The sequence below is a fragment of the Clupea harengus genome, chromosome 18 (genome assembly GCF_900700415.2).
Source record: "Clupea harengus chromosome 18, Ch_v2.0.2, whole genome shotgun sequence".
NCBI classification, from domain to species: Eukaryota; Metazoa; Chordata; class Actinopteri; order Clupeiformes; family Clupeidae; genus Clupea; species Clupea harengus.
Genome location: NC_045169.1, coordinates 4,752,800 through 4,772,679, shown reverse-complemented (window position 1 = coordinate 4,772,679; position 19,880 = coordinate 4,752,800). Strand labels below are relative to the sequence as shown.

Sequence of the window (19,880 nt, the reverse complement as noted above, 5' to 3'; positions counted from 1 at the left end):
CTGCTAAGTATGTTTGTTTGTGTAAGTGAGTACTGTTCGTGCCTCCATCAAGCAGAGGTGATTGGTTTTCACCCATTCCAGGCTTACGTGTGTATTTGTCCACGCTGAATCAAGCCAAGCAAGGCTTGTTTTGTCACATTCTCAGCTGGCCGCCATTAAAACATGTGATTGTGGGAAGGTGCTTTAGAGTGTGTCTGAGTTGGGGGGGGGGGGGGGGGGGGGGGTTGGGTAGTAATGATTTCTGGGTTTTGTGTGCAGCTGATGTATGAGAAGGCCCTCTAATGACATTCATTCCTCTTTCTCTGTGCTTTTCTGCAAGTAGACATCAAAGCCGACACAAAGCCAAAGCCTGCCTCTATTAACTCTGAATTGAATTTTTTTTAAATGAGTTTGAAGGTATTGCATGACTCTCCATAATACGCTGTGTGCAGCACAAAGCAATACGCCTGACTGAGAGGACAGGAAGAGGCACAGCAGCCAACCCCCCCACATCCCTCCCCATTGATGCTTCATCGGAAGGAGAATTGAATCTGATCCCAGTTCAGCGGCCACATTGTTCTCCAATCACACTTGGCTCCCATGTGTGGGCGCGCTGCATTTTCATTTGCCGAGAGATCAGTCACTATTATTGTCAGCCTGTGTGGGATGGGCTTTCTGTCAAAAGGGGAAACCAACAGTCCATCGATAGCTTAATTACTCCCGCCCGATGGCAGGGAAGAGAAACGGTTTTCAAAGCCGTTTGCAATATATAACCGTTAGCATTAGGTTAACATTGACGTTTTCTTTTAAGTTGAAATTCGAGGGGCAGCGCTTGAAGTCAGTCAGTGTTGACCCGTCCTTCTTTTTCATCCATAAAACATGACCTGAATAGTGTGTTTTTAAGCGGTTAATGTGTGCATGTGTCGGTGTGGGTAGGTAGGGGAGGGTATGGATGACCAGTGTGATGAGAAGGAAATTCAAACATTTTCACAGCAAGCTAACACTGTGTAAGCCAACATTTGAAGTGTTATCCTTCCTGTCAGTTGAATGGTCTCCTTTAAACATATGCTGCAGAGTTCCATTTTAACTGACACTCACACTTCAGCTATTTTCTTGTCTGGATATTGGTAATCTTGAGAGTGTGGTGCTTAGAGGTCTTGTGGATGTGAATCCTTAGTAATGTCTTGTGTCTTTTCAGTCTCCCTACACTTTTACAATAACCAAAATTTGCAACCAGGAATTGTGCCCGGGTTCACCTTCACCAAGTAGTGAAAGAACCCTTCCAGTCAAACAGGCGTGCCTCTTTTCACCTCTCTCCTCTTACACAAGAAGAGGTTTCACGTTCACATTTTCATACCAATATGGTGATTTTGTATCATACAAGTTTTTTTTTTACAACTTGTTTTTGATGTATGGCACCACTCACTGAAGCTTGGCTTCTCAGAAACCAGAGTTGTTGAATGAATTCTCTGAAGCAGCTCACATCCAATGCAGTGCAATGGCATGCTGTGCACGCAGGCTTGCTCGAGTGCTGTGCTGTTCGCTGTTTTTGACATTTGGGTGTTGACACCAGATAGATGAAAACATAACTGAAAACATAAAACCCACAATTGTTTGCTGTTTTTTTGCTGTCGCTCACAGATCTCTTTTTAGTCTGTGTTAAGATAAGAGACATGAATGCAATGCGAAATCAAACGCCCTGTTGTCCAAACACCTTGTTTGGTGACAGTGGTTATAAGTTGCAATTGGCAAGGGGTGATAAAATGTCTCATGCAAATTTTTGTGGCCTAGAAAAATATGAAACCAGACAAGCCAGTGGCAGGGTGTGATAGGACAAACTTGTATTCAAACTTGTGTTCAAAGTTTCTCAGTTCAGGAGATGTAGCCATTTGTAGTCACTTTTAGTTAAAGCAGCAATAAGGAGTTCTGTTCCAAAACTAGAAAGCCAACTACTTTAAAGGCATGCAAAAACCTTGCAAACACCACCAACTGGTGTCTTTTGGCGGTATAGCTGTAAAAGCTGTGTCATGCTGTGAAAGCTTTTCTTCCATTTTTGCAGGGTATTTCAGCCCGGTACACAGAACTACATAGAGCATATCCTGGATGGCTAGTGGAAAAGACACGGGTGTTTATGTGTCCTTCACATGACCATATGCTATCAAAATTAATTTGAGGATGGTACCAAAACTAGTTGCCTATAAAACCATACCCTAAAAAAAGTGTCAAATTGTTGCATAGTGTTACTTTAAGTTTGTTTCTTCAACTTGGGTGTTGTTCAGACTCGGTATGATATCCTTTGGTGACCAAGCAAGTCATCTGTCATCTGTCATCTGTCATCTGTAGCCTGAAGTATTTGATCCGTCGTGTAAACTCGCCTCCTCTGGTCCATCCACTTGGGTCTTGCTGTGAAACTGAAAGCACACAAAATCATCATGACCATCATTATCCTTTGGTCCTTAAAGACCAATTAAAACGTGTTTTGCGAGAAAAAAAGTATTAAGAATTCTGCCTGGTATTGCTGCTCCAAATAGATACATTGAGAACCATGCCACATTTCTGGGTCTTAAGGATCAGCTAGCGAGGGCATCCCAGGCAGGAAGCCTCTCGGCTCAAGTGATTGCAGACGTGCAGCAGGGAGGATTGGGTTGGGTTCAGGGTATAAATGGAGCAAGACCACAGCACCAGAGATGAGGAAACTTGTTATTGACAGAGTGGCAGTCAAAGTGAAGCTGGCAGGCCCACATCAGGCCCCTAGAGGCAGAAGTTAGAGAGTTTGTGGAACTGAGTTGGGGACTTTGATGCTATCAGTATTTGGTATTCGCGACCAGGTCTTCCTTGGGGATTGTTTTTTTTTTTTTTCTTTCTTTCTTTCTTTGCTTTGGTTGATTTGAGGTGTTCTGTATCTTTTATGCTTTGCATGCTGATTAGTATGATCAAACATCGAGTGTCCTGTGTGTGTTGGGTGTGAACTTTTTCATTGGAAAAAAAAAATGACTCATTATTTTGTGGATGTTTTGTCATTTGTGATGTGCTGCACATTCTTTCTCTTTTCACAGGTGCGGATCGAAACAGCCACAACCCTCAAGCTAAATATCCTTTCAAAAGGTTTTCTCTTCTGTATTCTAAGCTTGTAAAGGGGTTCTTTGGAAAGCGACTGTAATTGGTCTTCCAAAAGCTATGTTTGAAGTCCTATATATCATCACTTCCTTTCACAGAATCGAAAAAGAGAAGCCATCCATTCCATTTCCAAACAGCTGTCCGAGCCTGAAAGGGCTATCTGCTGGCCTTCAGCCCCTTTGTGTTTATAATATGCATTGGCAAAGAGCTCAGTCAAGCCCACGCTAGTTCAAAAGCTTTTGAGATGTTTCCTCAAAAGGTGATTTTTGTTTCCCAGACTATTTGCATAAATAATACACTGTGTTGACAGTTACAAAAAGTATAATTGAAGATTAGTAAGTAAGAATGATTAACTTGACTCCCTTTACAGAAAGTTGTCACTTAGCATAACTTTGTTTTTGTAAGTAAAACTTTGACAATATAAGACTGTCAAGTAGCCACTAAAGAGATAGGCTTTTCAGCTATATCATGCACAATGTAAAATGATGATAAGGCTTTCTGTTAAACACGGTCCAGCAGAATCTGATGAGCGATTCACATATATGATTTCTAGGCTCCTATTCACAGGAGAAAACCCTCTCCTGCCTCAATTACACTTTGACCTTAACTCCTTTTTCACCCGTGGATGATTTCGAGTTTCGAACAGAACAGTTCTTACCGGTGAGGCACTTTAATTAATGTTTTCTATCAGCCATCTCTTGGAACCAGTGCACTTCCATGTTTGTTCAAGCGCATGTGAATATCTTTGCAATTTGTATTATGTTATGTGCAATTCGGTCTCAAGAGATTTGCCTATGGCCAAAACAAATTTATAATAGAAGTGAAATGAAACATTTTAATGAGAAAAAAAGTAAAGTATTCTGTTATGCATGATTTATGTGTATTACTGTGTGGGGTGAGTGTGTGTATTAGTGTGTGTGCTGAGAGTGTGTGTTAGTGTGTGGTGAGAGTGTGTGTTGAGTGTGTGTGTTGAGTGTGTGTGTTAGTGTGTGTGCTGAGAGTGTGTGTTAGTGTGTGTGTTAGTGTGTGTGGTGAGAGTGTGTATTAGTGTGTGTGCTGAGAGTGTGTATTAGTGTGTGTGCTGAGAGTGTGTGTTAGTGTGTGTGGTGAGAGTGTGTATTAGTGTGTGCGCTGAGAGTGTGTGTGCTGAGAGTGTGTATTAGTGTGTGCTGAGAGTGTTTGTGTGTTAGTGTGTGTATTAGTGTGTGCGCTGAGAGTGTTTGTTAGTGTGTGCTGAGAGTGTGTGTTAGTGTGTGTATTAATGTGTGTATTAGTGTGTGCTGAGTGTGTATTAGTGTGTGTGCTGAGATTGTGTATTAGTGTTTGTGCTGAGATTGTGTATTAGTGTGTATTAGTGTGTGTATTAATGTGTGTATTAGTGTGTGTGCTGAGATTGTGTATGTGCTGAGATTGTGTATTAGTGTGTGTATTAGTGTGTGCTGAGATTGTGTGTTAGTGTGTGGTGAGAGTGTGTATTAGTGTGTGCTGAGAGTGTGTGTATTAGTGTGTGTATTAATGTGTGCTGAGTATTTCCTGTTCTAATCAGTGTGATTTCACCTCTAGTACCTGGAGTCCATCTTTGGGCTGCTCTTCCAGCTGCTGCAGCAGGTCACGGAGTGTGACACGAAGATGCAGGTCCTGCACGTCATCTCCTGTGTCATAGAACGGGTCCACATTCAGGTGAGTACCTTCCATTCCCAAAGGTGAAAGGTCAACAGGCTGGCAGCCTACGAAGTCACGTTGTGTGTTTGTTTAGACAGTAGTTCTCAATTGACTCCTCAAAGGGCTCTGGGTTATTGAATTCAGAGGGCATCCATGTCACTCACTCAAGGCTGAAATAATATGACTAGTTTTTATTTGCACAAGGCCTGTGTTGGCCCTAACCCTCTGTCTTGGTGCATAATTTATGGGAGATGCCAAATACTGTATGTTTTGTTTATGGTGGATACTTTTAGAACAGGTGATTTAAATCAGCTTACACATGTTAAGTTTAAATGAATTGCGTGTTGGTTTACAGAGAAATCAGAGTAACGGACCGCCACACGTAGCACTTGGTTTGATACAGTTGAGTTTACTGGTTTTAAGATTGGACAAGATTCAGTCGGAGATGCAGAGTTCACAACAGCTCTGTCACCCACGGCTGGAGAAGGCGTTCCGAATTTTACATGTGATCATATTAGTTTATAAGTCCAGTCTTCACTGAGGGCCTCCAGGTACGCCTCTGTGACTTGCATGTTTCAGTCGTAATTTCTGGCCTGACAATTAAGTTTCTGTGAGTCTCCACTCCCTTCCTACAGATAGTTTCCCTATCTCATCTGTCTCCTGCCCAGGCTGCCCTATGACCTTGGAATTTATGTCACTGGTCATCCTAAACTTGAAAGCATGTGCTTTGAATGTTATCTTAGGCCCCTCTGTCTGAAACCTGTTTTCCAACTGCCTTTACTGGTTAAATGGGCATACATTGTTAATAGAAATAAAATGTTAATAAATTCATACCTAAACTGAATTTATCTTACACACATTACTGGGGACTGTTACAGGTGTGTTGACACCTACCTCATCAATATTCATTGTGTAGGCGACTTGCTTTGCAAAGAATAGTGACACCCCAAAGACCAGACACTTTAGTTGTCAAACCACATGAAATCTCACCTATGTGTAGCCAACACCTATGTTTACAAGGTTCAGAGCTCAAACGTCTTGGTCAGAAATGTGTATTATGTGCTTTTCTTTTATCCTGAAAATAGGTCTTTTGAAAAGAGTATGTTTATAGTTGATAAAAAAATGAATGAATGCAATTCTTACTGCTCTCAGATGATTGGTGCTGAGTTTGTGCACTTTGGGATCATGTTTTTTAGATGGGTGAGATATATAAAAATGTCAAGGCATGGCAAAATTGACTGACAGGCCTCAGACTCCAGTGGGTTGCGGTAGCCTTACACCTTAAAACAGTATGATGTAAGCAGGGACATTGTATTGGGGATTCCCTTTCATCCGAGTGAGTGAAGTGAAAAATAGGAAGCGTGGCCTGAAAAGGCTTTCAAAGAGCTTCAAATGTTAGATTCAAGCAGACAGCCTAGACATTGAGAAAAGCCGTACTCTAGCAGAGCTGAATAGCTTTTGAGTCTGAATAGATTTCGTATGCTTCTCTATCGTTTTTATTTGTCGGTTTGTTACGCACGAATGTCTGTTACCAAGACCCAAGAACCCTGCAGTAGTTTTGTAGTGTTTCTTTTCCTTCATGCAAATACAGTATACAACAGAAGCGAGTACACCCCTGTTCAATATCACTTTTAATTCACAGATAATTCGAAATTATATCGCCTCTCAACAATTGCTTTATTTTTTTTTTAAGTTGACAAGAGTATTTCCTATCATGAACAATCAAAAACTAATACCTTAGAAAGACTACATTGAAAATACTGGCCTCAAAGTAGAAACTCTGTGCCTCAAAAGTGAATACACCTGTGATCACTGACACACAAGTAAGAAAACGTGTGATCATTGAAACAAAGTTTACACCTGTGATTTCCAGTGAGCTTAGTTGCGTGAACATGGTAATGAATCGACCTGTGAATAGCAGAACCTTCTCCATTTTGGACCTATGTGGTGTGTCTATATATGCACCTATGTGCTGTGTCTATATATAGTCTGCATGTATGCATCATGGCGCCACGTGGAAAGGAATTGCCGGAAGAATTGAAAAATCTGATTGTGAGACTTGACAAAGATGGAAAAAAAAAAGGATACAGGAAGATCATGACCAACTAAAAAAATCAGTCAAAATGCAGTTGCAGCAGTAATCATGAGGGGGTAGAACAAGCCATAGCACCTCTAATCAGAGTCAGTCATCCTCCTCCTGAAATGACAACACGGAGAGTGCTGCTTGCACAAGCTCTAGCTCTGAAAAACAGACGGGCATGTGCTTCAGACTTGGCATGGGAGTTATCAATGGAAATCTGGGTTCCTGTGAATGCTCACAGTGTGATGACATTGCGTGACACCAACCTCTACGGATAACGTCCAAGAAAAAACGTAAGATTGAACTTTGCCAGAGAACATGAAAAGGAGCCTGATGAATGTTGGGAGCACATTCTTTTGCACAGATGAGACCTAGATACATTTTGTTGGGCTCCATCTTGTTGGCCATGAACCAGGCCAGGACTCCCCCACAGTGAATGTATAGTCCTGACCGTGAAGCACGGAGGTGGGAGGGTGATGACATGTGGCTGAATGAGTCCAAAATGTGTTAGGGAGATGACATTAATTGATGGCACCATGAATGCCTGTGGATATATCACAAGATTACGCACAGTCTTTAGAAGCTTGGCAGAAGAGGAATATTCCTGCAAGATAACGATCCAAAGCACACTGCCAAAATCACGCAAGAGCGCCTGACTTGAATCCAATAGAACACCTTTGGGGTATTTTAAAGAGAAAGGTAGAGCAACACACACCCCCCAGGAAAGAGCAGCTGAAGAATGGCTTCTCCTCAGACAGTTGTTCAACACCGGTTTTCTCTTCCATGATGAGGATGATTGAGCAGGTCATCCAAAATAAAGGTGGACACACAAAGTATTGAGAAAATAAAAGGTTGCATTGAGTTCCTACTGTGGGGCCTGTATTTTTAAAATAGTAAATCTAAACTGTTAGGTTTAAATTGTATTAATTTGCATTATGCAAATACCCCTACTGTTCAACTTAGAAATAATGCAATTACTGTAAGGTGATACAATTTTGAATCAATTGACATTTAAGTGATATTGCCCAGGGGTGTACGCACTTATGTTGTATACCATGTATCATGTTTATTTTATTTTAATTTTTTTTAAACACTTTTGCAGAACTTCTAAAATTTTGGTTTTACTGAATTTGCAGAACTTTCCCAAATTATTTGCAAAGCCATTTGAGGATCCAGTTTGTATGCATGTATTCATGTTGCCCGGGACCAAAAAGGTTTTAATTTCTTTATTACCAGAGGGCCTGTATTTGAATATTAATGTCCTTTTATATTAATGTCCTGGCTCTCCTCTTCTCCTTTCTACTACGTTTAGTGTTGCATGTCTGTATCACTGCATATGACCTTTTGACCTTGCGTGTTGATTTGCTGCAGATCCGACCCTACGCTGGCTGTCTGGTGCAGTACCTGCCTCTCCTCTGGAAGCAGTCGGAGGAGCACAACATGCTCCGCTGTGCCATTCTCACCACTCTCGTCCACCTTGTACAGGTACGCCGACCGCCTGCCTTCACACGCACCGCACCTCCAACAAGTACTTAAGTGCATATTTTTAATTTATTTTTTTGCTTTTGTTCAGTCATTTTGTCAACACATTTGTCACATGATGTAACGTGATCTAAGTAAGGGGGTTATGCCCGCAAGGGGGGAATCTGCCATGATAAATCATGTCTTTTTGCATGTTTGTGTTTGTGTGTTGTGTATAGTTATGTCCCCTAGCAACAACAGCTTAAGGAGCCTCTATACTGCACTACGAAAGGCTATCCAGAATACTTAATTTCATTCCCTTTTATGCACTCGCTATTTTCTTGTCGAGTATGATCAAATGACATTCAAATGTCCAGCATATTGTACTATGTTGTGAATAAAACTTATCTCAGTCAAGGAGGGTCAGCCGTGACCCGGCTTCAACCCTAGCAGGTAATCTCCTGTGTAGCCTCCCACCACAGGAAAACTCCCCATTATGCTCTCGTGAACACCGAACCAAGCCAGAGGCATTCTTGTCAGATCCTGAATACCCTTGGTGATTGGGCAGCTTTTTTCTGCCATTGTGCTGCCCAAGTGCAGTTTTCATGTTTGGTTAAAAGAAAAAGAAAAAGAGGAAAAAAAAGCCTCTGTTATTGTCCAGATTGAAACTTTTGTTCCCCAGATCCCTGAAAAGGATTTGCGTTTTATTACTTTTGCTGTGTACATCCACTGGTGAGCTATAAATATTTCAATGCCTCCGTCTTAATGTAAATTCCATGTACTGTCAGATGCACATTTAGGTTCATTCCCAAACCAGATCACTCTGGGTCAGCGTTCCTTCCATGAATTCACACGAGCCGCGCGTGACTGTTCCTGGAACAGCAGCATGTAGACGCCTGCGGCTGATTTCCATTGATAAGACTGTGGACCTTTGACAACTGAATATATCTAATTTATATTTGGCAGGGTTTCCCCCGCAGCACCTCTTGCCACGCTTTGGTTAACCTTGTTTAGGTGCAGAGCAGATTGCCGTTACTGCGTTGGTCCCTTAGCCGTAGCTTTCCTGTCCTTTCCTCTCTCGTGTTTCTATGCCAAGCAGCTGTACAGCTGGCCCTCTAGATAAGAACCAGGTGCTAGACAGAACTCAAGGGGGCAAAAGGGAAGGAAAGGCCTTTAAAGTCTGCTCTAATCTTAATTCATCTCACGACTCAACTCAATATCGAAGCTCAAATCAGAGTGGGATGAGTTTAGATCAGAGTTCTGCTTTGGCGGCCGTGTCCCTCGAGTCTCGCGCTAGAACATCTCAGTGGGGTATTTGTGAGACCCCCCCTGTTGGAAGCCTTGAAGACCAGACTACCAAGGCATCCTTCTTACATCAATTCCCTTTTGATGGGCAAATCTGCTCTCATCAATTTCTCATTTGTATCTCGCCTTGTCCTTGGGTCGTTTCAAATTGGGCCGATTTCGAGGAGGATCCTAACAACACAGGGTCTTTTCTCTCGATTTTTTTAAAGTGCTCCTGCTGCCGAATCGCAAGACGACGCTAAACCAAGCACGACTCGAGAGGACGTGTTGTGAAAATTGTGATTTCCCTCCTCATCCACAGGGCTTGGGGGCGGAGAGCAAGAACCTGTACCCCTTCCTGCTGCCGGTGATTCAGCTCAGCACGGATGTTTCACAGCCACCGCACGTGTACCTGCTGGAGGACGGCCTGGAACTCTGGTATGGACATTCAGTAACTTCAAATGGACACCGACTGCACTGCACTCCATGCGCCAGCGTGGTGCATACACACGCTATATGCACAATCACACACATGCATGTAAGATTACACCGTGACACTTGACATATACAGACAAATTGTTCATGCGTTATGAAGAAAAAAAACATGCACGCATTCAGGACTGTGCAAACGATTTAGGCACGTTTGAAACGACTGATAGTTGTTAACAACATAGAAAGTGCAGCAAACCAAAATGGCCCAAATCTATTTCACTATATTCAAAAAGAATGTTTGAAAATCTAAAATATATTTCCTATTGCTACACTAATACTGAAGATAGACTAACAACTGCGTTAAGACAAATGCCCAAACTTCTATGTACAGAAACATTTAATGGCTCACGGAGATTCACATTTATGCAGGTAATGTGAAACCCAACTAAATACTAAGCATGCCAAATGTTTCTCCCAGTAAACTAGCGTTGTCTTGAAACACCTTTTTCTCTTCTAAGAGAACCACGTGCTTGTGCCCGCATGGTTTACATCTCTTATGAGTCTCATCGGATACCTCGTCTGGTGGACCTCCCCCCGCGTCTTCCTAATTACACACCCAGACACCCATTTAATCATTCTCCATTATCCCCCCCTAATTACCCCCTAACACAATAAATATGCAGCGTGCGTCTTTCCAGAGGCCAGCAGCAGCCCCTGTTCATTTAGAGTCTGTTCAAATGCTCTGTGCACCAGGCCAACAGTCTTTAAACAGCAGAGCATGTTCAAGCCCCAGCAGCCATTTATCAAGCCCTGTGCATCGGCCCGCCGTTTTGCTGTCGTCCACCAGCTTTCCAGCATTCAGTTTGCTTTCTCCCTATCTCGCTTCCCCTGTCCACTTTACTCTCTCTCTCTCTGTTGATTTCTGTTTCTCTCTCTCTCTTTCTCTCTCTCTCTTTCTCTCTCTTTCTCTTTCTTGCTTTTAGCCACTTCCTACTGACACAGCCCTCGGAAGCCGATCACATAAATCAGCCTTATGCAACTTCTCCTGGTAATGAACTGAATCTCGGTCCATATCTCTGTAATTCAGTGGAATCGCGTGGAGATTGAACTAGGAGAGTTGGCAGCTAAATGTTATTATGCCTAATGTCTTTTCCCCCGATCATGGTGTGCCCATACTATGCCTGTCTGAAGTCTAAAAGGCACTTTCTGGAATTTTGACAAAAAAAAATGTTTTCGGACTATGCTCTTTCTTTGTTCCTATTCCGTTTAAGATCGTATAGGCATATAGACAAACACTAGTGCCTCTAACCAACAGCACACTCTATACGATTGTTGTATGTACTATCGTATAAGGCAGACCTGGGCAAAGTGCGGCCCAAGGGCAATTTGCGGCCCTTTGGCTGTCCCTGTGCGGCCCGCGGAGGTCAATTGTAAATTAGGAATCAAACGTAAAACCTGTACTTATTATACGGCTCTTCAGAATGTTCCAAAAAGTTCCTTTGATTTGAATGGGCCATCCCAACGTTCGCAGGTCTGTAATTTCTTTATATTCACTGCTGCGAAAAATGTATGACTGCTGTCATTGGCAACGGGTTTTGTGCTTATAATTCACATCTTTCATATCATTCCGCAACGCAAGTAGTCCGGTCATTTAACGTAACTGAAAGTCATTGAAACTTGAAGTCAGAAGGTGGGTTGCTTTGCATTTGCGTGAAGAACTAAACGGCAACAAAATCATTAAAAAGAGGTATTTTGGAGAAATGTCTTCTATTGTTTCGGCAAGTAACCGTATAATAAGCGGGATGTTTTTTTTATTTCCGTAGGCCTACATTCGTGCGTGTGCGTCACTGCGACCATTTGCGCTGATAAAAATTGATATTACTATTAATTTGTATACTATTGCATCGCAAGCTTGCTCTCGTGTGTGTGTGTGTGTGTGCCATGTGTATTGTTTGTCTGGGAACACCTTTAATACTGCAAAAACATGCTCATTTTCAAAATCGTTTTGGTGAATGTTGATTAAATGTTGATTAAATAATGTTGGCGTTTTTACTATGCCTGCACCAATTTTTTTTGATAGCCTAAATGTAACATCTACTCTTACCAGTAGCAGTTAATCAAAACCATACAATGTAATGTTTTTTTTATAAAGAGATACAACTTATATTGAGCAGAATTGAGTTCAGCCTATTGGTCCGGCCCTCCACAACAGTCCCACTATCTCATGTGGCCCCTTGGGGAAATTAATTGCCCACCTCTGGTATAAGGCGTCCTGAGGAGTTGCCTTGCTTGGTTGATCTCTCCTGATGGTGCATTATTCTTTGACGCGGCTCCCTAGGTCGTGTGTCCCATCTCTCCCCCATTCCTCATTCCCCATCCTGTGTGCCACACATTTCTCCCCCGTCATCAGTCTTCACAGATCATCAGTCCCCCCCACCCCCCCACCCCCCCTCTTTCAGTCATAGGAGGTTGGGCTCACGTCAGTAAATAAAGCCATTTATCTCCCACTAACCTTTTTTTAAATGGGTTGATGTCCATGTTCTATGAGTCAGTGTAGCTCTAATTGAGTGGTAAATTATTTTGCCTCTCTTAATTGACTAGCTAAAGGGCAAATAAGGTCATTAAACCTTAACCTGTACATTTACTATTAATAGTGTTTACATCGTTACTGCTGAAGTGTTGCCCATTTATACCAAATAAATCTAAGACAGTTCATTATTTTATAATATTGAATAAAGGTCACGTTTGATTATCTAAAATGCATTAGCTATGATTGTAGATAATAGAAAATGTCCGTATATTCGGTGTTGTTCAGTTGGACCATCTTTCACTTGAGCTTCAGATCAGTGTCCGTGTCATGACTTGGCTCTCTGTGTCTCCTTCCAGGTTGGTGACCTTAGAGAACAGCCCAGGAATCACACCAGAGCTGCTTAGAATATTCCAGAACATGTCAGCTTTGCTCGGTAAGTCATCCATCGCCCAATGCCCACCGGGGTGTCAGTGTGACACCATTGTTGGTGAAATTTATGAAGCGCAAGAATGTCTTGTCAAGATTACAAATACAGGATAATATCTGCAATGGAATAAAAATGACTTATGTGGCCTGTCCCCTTGTAGAAACACGGTATGGTGGCTGCAATTTATATTCAGCCTTACAAATTCATGCTGGAAAGTGTCCTCCTTGTGTCAGGACACAGTATACAGAAACTGAAAAAGTACCGCAGTACAGTTTTAAAAAGTGTATGATAAAATACTTTTTTTCAATGCAAATGTCAATGGCACACTGACAGCGGTGACATTACACTAGTGGTGTGTGTGACGTTGTGGGACACGACCCTGACTGAGTTTGTAATATGGGCTGCAGAGAGCGTGACGTGAGTCAAGAGCAGCGGTAGAGAGAGTAGGACACCTTTTCAGTTTGTTCCGAAACTAGACAGCAGCAGCAGCAGCAGCTTCAGCAGCACTGGAGCTCATTGACAGAGAAGGGGCCCCGAGGTGGAATGTGGTGATACTCTGGCCATACAGTGGATGAAACAACTAAACACAGCAGCACTGCGGTACAAGCGTTGTTGTAAAGGGAAGGGGACAACATGTTAAACCTGGCCAGACATCTGTCGGATAAACATCACGATCATTTCAAGGAATTCAAAGTTCACTCCCCTGTTACATCCATGATAGAAATACAGAATGATTGAAAAGCCTCTCTGCAGTAGTCATATATGTACTCATCGTTTCCCCATACCCACTCACACAGAAAGACGTTTATTTATAGCTATTATGCCTTAACAGTATCATGTGGGAATGGCACCAAAATGGTTGTGATATCTTTTGTCGATGTGCTGATTTTGAGAAATGAAATTAAACTTGAGCTTATTATTAAGTTGTTATTAAGTTATTATTAAACTTGAAGAAAATGCAGCACACAGTGTTTCCTGGTTGCTATGGGTGCCTAGTAACTAAGGAAGCTTTTAAATAACCTTAAATGGTTTAAATTGCAGTGTTCCATTTGCATGAAATGATAGCTAGTTATCTAGCCGACATTATAGTCTCCTCAATTTAACTTACAAATTGAATATAGGGTGCCTGTGCAGCTTAGCTTACATCATTTTCATTTAATTCTACATTTACGCATTTCGTGTGTGAAAGGGGTTAATGACATCGGATGCAAATAACTGTGACAGAGAGACAGTCACCTAACTACAGAGAGAATTTTTGTCCATGAATATGCCCCAAGCAGGCAAACAAGACATCACAACATCCCTTCTACCCATTACAGAAATGAATTAATGTGCACATGCATCTCAATATAGTGAAGTCAGAAACCTATAACCTAAACCTATAGACTATAACATGACATAACCTTATCTATTTCTAGATTATGATATATGTAATCAATCTCATCAAAATGTTTTTTTAGATATGGTATAGAAATTGATGACTTGGTTTCGTATTGAAACAAAAAACACTAGGGTCTACTGCCACTAAAAAAGACTTTGGCCTCAAGAGAGTCAGGTGTCATCTAAGGGTAGAGGGTCAACAAGTCACCAAGTTATGATTGGTATTCAAACGTTATCTTTTGCCTTTTGTGTAGCTAACGCAGATGTAAAAGTCATCACACATTGACGAGAATGAGGTCACACTATAGAACGCACTTGCCTGCAGGTTTGCAGATGCAGTTCCTAGAAAGTGTCCACTATGACTGTCTTTTCAGGTCCTTTTTTGGGGTCTAATGATGAATGGCTTTGTAAGGCACACGTTTTTTGAAAACAATGGCCAGAAATGGGACCCACCTAATGAGAAGAGTGACCTTTCTTGATAAGATTCTCTGAAGTGTAATTACCTTCACTCCTCTGTCAGAAATGGGGTCTATTGTGTGACTTCAGGGAAGTGGGCTATTTAGGCCATGTGGAAATGCATGATTCAAAAGGACACATTGGCTGAAGACTTCTTTTGTTCAAAGTCATGTGATTGGATGAAAGGGCACACTACCGTTGTCTTGGAACCAATTACACGGTGCTGTGGTGGGGTGTGCGGCGTTGCGGAAATATGTTTTATTTTTTCGATTAACTTTGTTTTAATGTCACTGTGTTCCATTTGAAATGTATTCTTTTTGAATGTGCTGAAAGCACATTCACATTTTAAGATGAATATGTGTGGCCGTAAATTATTATCACAGTGTCTAAAGGCTTTTCAATTATAAAAGGGTTGTTAAACGCAGAACTCGAGACAAAGCACTGTCCATCTTCTCCATCTTTGGCAATCTCTGACTCATTCCAATGAAAGAACATGGCTTTAGTCATGACCATAAAGAAGTCATGAACATTTTTACATCATTTCTCAGTGAAGTTAGTAGGCATTTGGTGATGACAGAAAAGATCACAAAAAATCGAACTGTCTGGGCGTCCTCAGTAAACAAACTTGTGCACAAATACATAATACAACGAGAGTGTTGGAGTCCAATAACAAGCTGCCTGTAGAAGCAGGGGTTGAGAGCCAGTGTACCATGGGACATTTAGCCCAGCAAGACCAGGGCTTTGGGCCAGAGACTCAGAATTATGCCAGGTTTCTGTCATGGTGTTTGCCTTAACTGTGCATCAGGCATAATGAGTAGCTTTTAAACCTGCCTTAAAGGCAAGTTAATTCAAGATCAGAAATAGTAACACACATCCCCCCCCCCGAATCAGTGCTTCTAAACAGGCCATGGACCAAATCGTTTGCAGTAGTAATCTCTGTCCTCGCTCTCTCCCCCCCCCCCCCCCCCCCTCACTCTCTCTCACACACACTCACGCACACACACACGCACACACACACACACACACACACACACACACACACACACACACACGCTGACTCACTCTTTCACCCTCTCCCTCCTCTTTCTGTCTCTCTCTGTATCCATCGTGCCCCCCCCCCCCCCGCACACACACACACACACACACACACACACACACACACTCCTCTTTCCCTCCTTTCTCTCTCTCTCTCTGCGTCTCTGATGACATAAATATGTATGAATGTCCAAATGAAGCTGTCTCGCAGCAGTGTGATTATCATTACCTGTCTGGACAAGCTAAATGGGTCAGGGAACCACTGACATCAAATGGTACACCAAAGTGACTGCACAGGGAGTGGAGCAGTCACGACTTAAGTCGAAGGTTACTCTTTTCTGAACAGGCTGTCTGATTTTTTTTTTCCTTATCTGAAACACAATTTAAAACCATTTCGTTGCTGCCAGAGGTGTTCTTCTTTACCCCTACATCACCCGACAGGCCAGTCGCAGTGAGGAGACTGGTAAGTTGGTCAAACACTGAATATATGTGAATATGGGTACAGCATGGTGCTAGGTCTCTGCCCCAGAGGAAAACACTTCCATGGCTTATGGCCCCATACACTCAGCTTGAAGTAAACAAACGGAGCTGTCCATTTGCAATTAGATGAGCCAGAAATTAGATTTGTTTATCGGCAGTTATGTAAGGACACTCAAGTTAGATGTGATCAAAGCCTCCAGTTCGGAAGGTCATATACCTTATCAAGCGTGACTGGCAGAGAGTTTCTCATTTGTGGTCTGGGTTATGTCTCATCAGCACCACAACCGAGAAATTTGAGCTGTCTGTCAGCGGGGTGTCCTTAATGGCACCCCTTCACTAAAAGATTAATAAGAGCTCTCGCTCGGCAGGAGGCTCTCCTGTGGTCATTTCCACAATCATGTCACTATTAAGACTTTGCAGGTAATTGGCCCTTATGTGAGGGCCGGTCTTCAGCCGTCCCTCTCAAATATCTCAGACTTCTAAAATACGTTAACTGGTATGGCATCGGCCATCACCACAAAAGTTTTTCCGCCTTCCTATGGACACGTGTTCTTTTTTTTCTGTGCTTGGATCTAATGGCTGCTCTGGGTCTGGAGCCCACTGGGCTGTCATCCAAGAACTGCATGGTGATTTGCACCGTTTTGCTCCGGTGTTCCATCACAGTTCGACCCTGTCCACAGGTATAAATGACCAGCAAAGTTTATGAGCGCCTTAAAAGTAGAACAAATAATGTCGACAAATAGTGTCGACAAATAAAATGCAATTTTTCTAGCTGGGGTGTGGGTGGGAGGGGAACCAGAGAAGAAACTCAAAGACTCAAAGACTGCCATAGTAGACTATTGAAGACTGCGTAAATAATAGACATTATATGTATATAATATATATAGTTATATACATAGATATATATCCTTGCAGAAAACCAATGCAGTCACAGCAAGCTGGGAAGCATTATTTAGAAAAACCAACCGGGCCCAGCTGGATTCTGGTCTTGCTCATTGGTAGTCCCCGTAGCAACAGGGCAGAGAGTTTTATCACCCCGCTGCTGACTGACTGATTAGCATTAGCATGGCTAATCAACCCCCCGGTCCCGCCTTGATCCCCAGGACTCTGTGACCTCTGGGTTACTTTGCCAGGGCATTGTTAGCCACAATGACTCAGACGGTGTAATAATGATTGTGTGTGTGGCTCTGCCCATCTGGTCGACGGGGCAATATGCAATTTGGGGCAGCGTCACCTGTTGGTGTTTTCAACTGAGCCGCGCAGATCGATAGAGACTCGAAAAGTGGAGATGAGAGAGATTTAAATGAGTTTGTGGTGTGTGTGTGTGGGAAGAGGCCCTTTCTCTCTTTCCCTCAAAGACACTCTGCCAGCCCTAATTATCCTTAAAAATGTGCTGTCCCCGCTCAGTGATCCAGAAAAAGAGAAAAAAGGAGCACTATTAATTCACTCTCGTCTCCAGTGCTGGTGCTCCTGTCTGTTGCCATATCATCGGCACAGTTCAGGAAGTCACTGCACTGCTGCTCGCTTTAAAGCCACACAGCAGGGAGCCTGAACCAGCCTCACCGGCCCCCGACTGAGACCCCGTGCACACGGAGGCTGGATTGCCTGAATCCTGAAACATTTTTGGATCTGGTACCAACTAGCAATCTTCCCATGATCTGAGGATCGATTGTTTGAGTCTTATTATATTAGTTCAGGGGAGATCGCGGATTCTCTCTCTGTCTTTGCGATTGTCGAGTAAAAGCCATTTTTTTTTATGAAGAAAACTCTGAATGACTTTGTGGTTATTTCTCACTAGTTCAGAGGTATAACAAAATCACTGTTACCACAGCAGTCAAACAGGACTAGTTAGAATCGCTAGTGGTCTGATGCAAATAGATTAAACGATGATAGATTAAAGTGTGGCTTGTTAATGTCATCCTTTTCCTAACCAGCTTCTTAACAACATCGATGTAGTTTATGTTGTTGCTTTTATGAAGTGACACAGCAGGGTGCATAAAGGTTCAGGCTGAGGTTGCGAGGCGTTCACGTGGGGAAATTACGTCATCGGGTTAGAAAGTGTGCGGATCCGGCGTTTACACGAACACGGATCCGCTGGCGGGTTCGAATCTACCCACTCTGGAGACCGGATTCAAAAGGTTGCGGATTCACAGTGACCCAATCCGCCAGGTTCGTGTAAACGAGAGGCCGATGCGACAACATTTCTTTCCGGATTCAGGCAATCCAGGCTCCGTGTAAACGTGGCCTGAGTCAACTCCTCAGCAGAGTCAAAGCCCAGAGGACAACCCTACGCCACCACCCCCCAACCCCCCAATACGCCTCGCTACCTTATAACACTTGCAATTCCCACAACCCCTCGATTATTACTGCCACAAAATTGTCTCTTAGGTCTCTTAGGTCTTGTGTCTCACCAAGCTGATGTTACCCCCCTCTCCCCACAGAGTTGAGCTCAGAGAACGTGCGGACATGCTTCCAGATCATCAAAGCCTACATCTACCTTTCAGCCACCGAGTTTTTCCAGGTGAGCAGCAGAGATATGCTCACTACAGAGGGAGAACAACACACACACACACACACACAAACACACACACACACACACACTCATATACACACACACAGTTTGGAAAAGTCTGAGCACAGATATGTATGGGGCATATGATATGATTAAATATGTAATATGTAACTTCTATGTAAAATTCACAAATGAGCTTGAAGTAAATAAATACATTAAGGACTCTTGCTCTGTCTTTTCCTCCATCCCTCCCTCTCTCCCTCCCTCTTTCCCTCCATCCCTCCCTCCATCTTGTTCTCTGTAGAGCTATGCTGAAGGTCTATGCAAGTCCTTCTGTCAGTTGATGAAGGACATCACTATGGAGGGCCAGGTTCAAGTACTGAAGGTGAGACTCGATTTGTCTCGTACGCTCTGCTCATTGTCTCCCACCTCATCATGGCCTTCGTGGGAAATGGAGATAGAATCAGATCGCGCTCTCACAGGGTTTTTATTCCTACCCTACTCTAGACTTCATGGGAAAGATAACAGACAACACATGATTCCACACACAAGTCAAATCACAAACATTCGTCATTGTTTGCCTCAACCTTGCCTTCTGAATAGGATTTGGAGCTTCACAACAATGGCTGGGGGAAAAAAAGCTTCCAGAAAGGATTTTTGACCATTTCTCAATGCTGAATCTCTCCACAGGATTTCAATTGGATTCAGGTCATGGGGCGAGGGGCTCTAAGCTTTATTTTGTGTTCATTCAAACTTTTTTTGAGTGGATTTTTTATGTGTGCTGTGGATCATTGTCCTGCTGCAAAATCCATCCACAGCCAAGTTTTAGTTTCCTCGCAACGGTAGCCGGATATTGATTTAAATTCACCTGCTACTTCCTGGAAAATCCATAATGCAATGTATGTTAACAATACTCTGCCAGGGCGTTTGGAGGACAAACAGCCCCACAGCATCAACAATCCTCCATCTTTAACGCGTGGTATTAGGGGCTCTTCTCTGTAGCATTCTTTATCGCTACGCTAAACCCACCTTGAGCATTTGGAGT

General features: G+C 42.8%; 1 protein-coding gene across 2 annotated transcripts in view; it reads left to right on the top strand.

The window, feature by feature from the left end:
- ipo11 (importin 11) overlaps window positions 1-19,880 on the top strand; it is a 73,298-nt gene that overhangs the window by 40,719 nt on the left and 12,699 nt on the right. For both annotated transcript variants that reach the window (XM_031585412.2, XM_031585413.2), the window contains exons 17-24: window positions 3,036-3,069; window positions 3,716-3,756; window positions 4,660-4,776; window positions 8,210-8,323; window positions 9,906-10,021; window positions 12,902-12,978; window positions 18,765-18,844; window positions 19,140-19,220. In XM_031585412.2, the coding sequence (XP_031441272.1) occupies window positions 3,036-3,069; window positions 3,716-3,756; window positions 4,660-4,776; window positions 8,210-8,323; window positions 9,906-10,021; window positions 12,902-12,978; window positions 18,765-18,844; window positions 19,140-19,220 (660 nt within the window). The remainder of the gene's footprint in view (window positions 1-3,035; window positions 3,070-3,715; window positions 3,757-4,659; window positions 4,777-8,209; window positions 8,324-9,905; window positions 10,022-12,901; window positions 12,979-18,764; window positions 18,845-19,139; window positions 19,221-19,880) is intronic.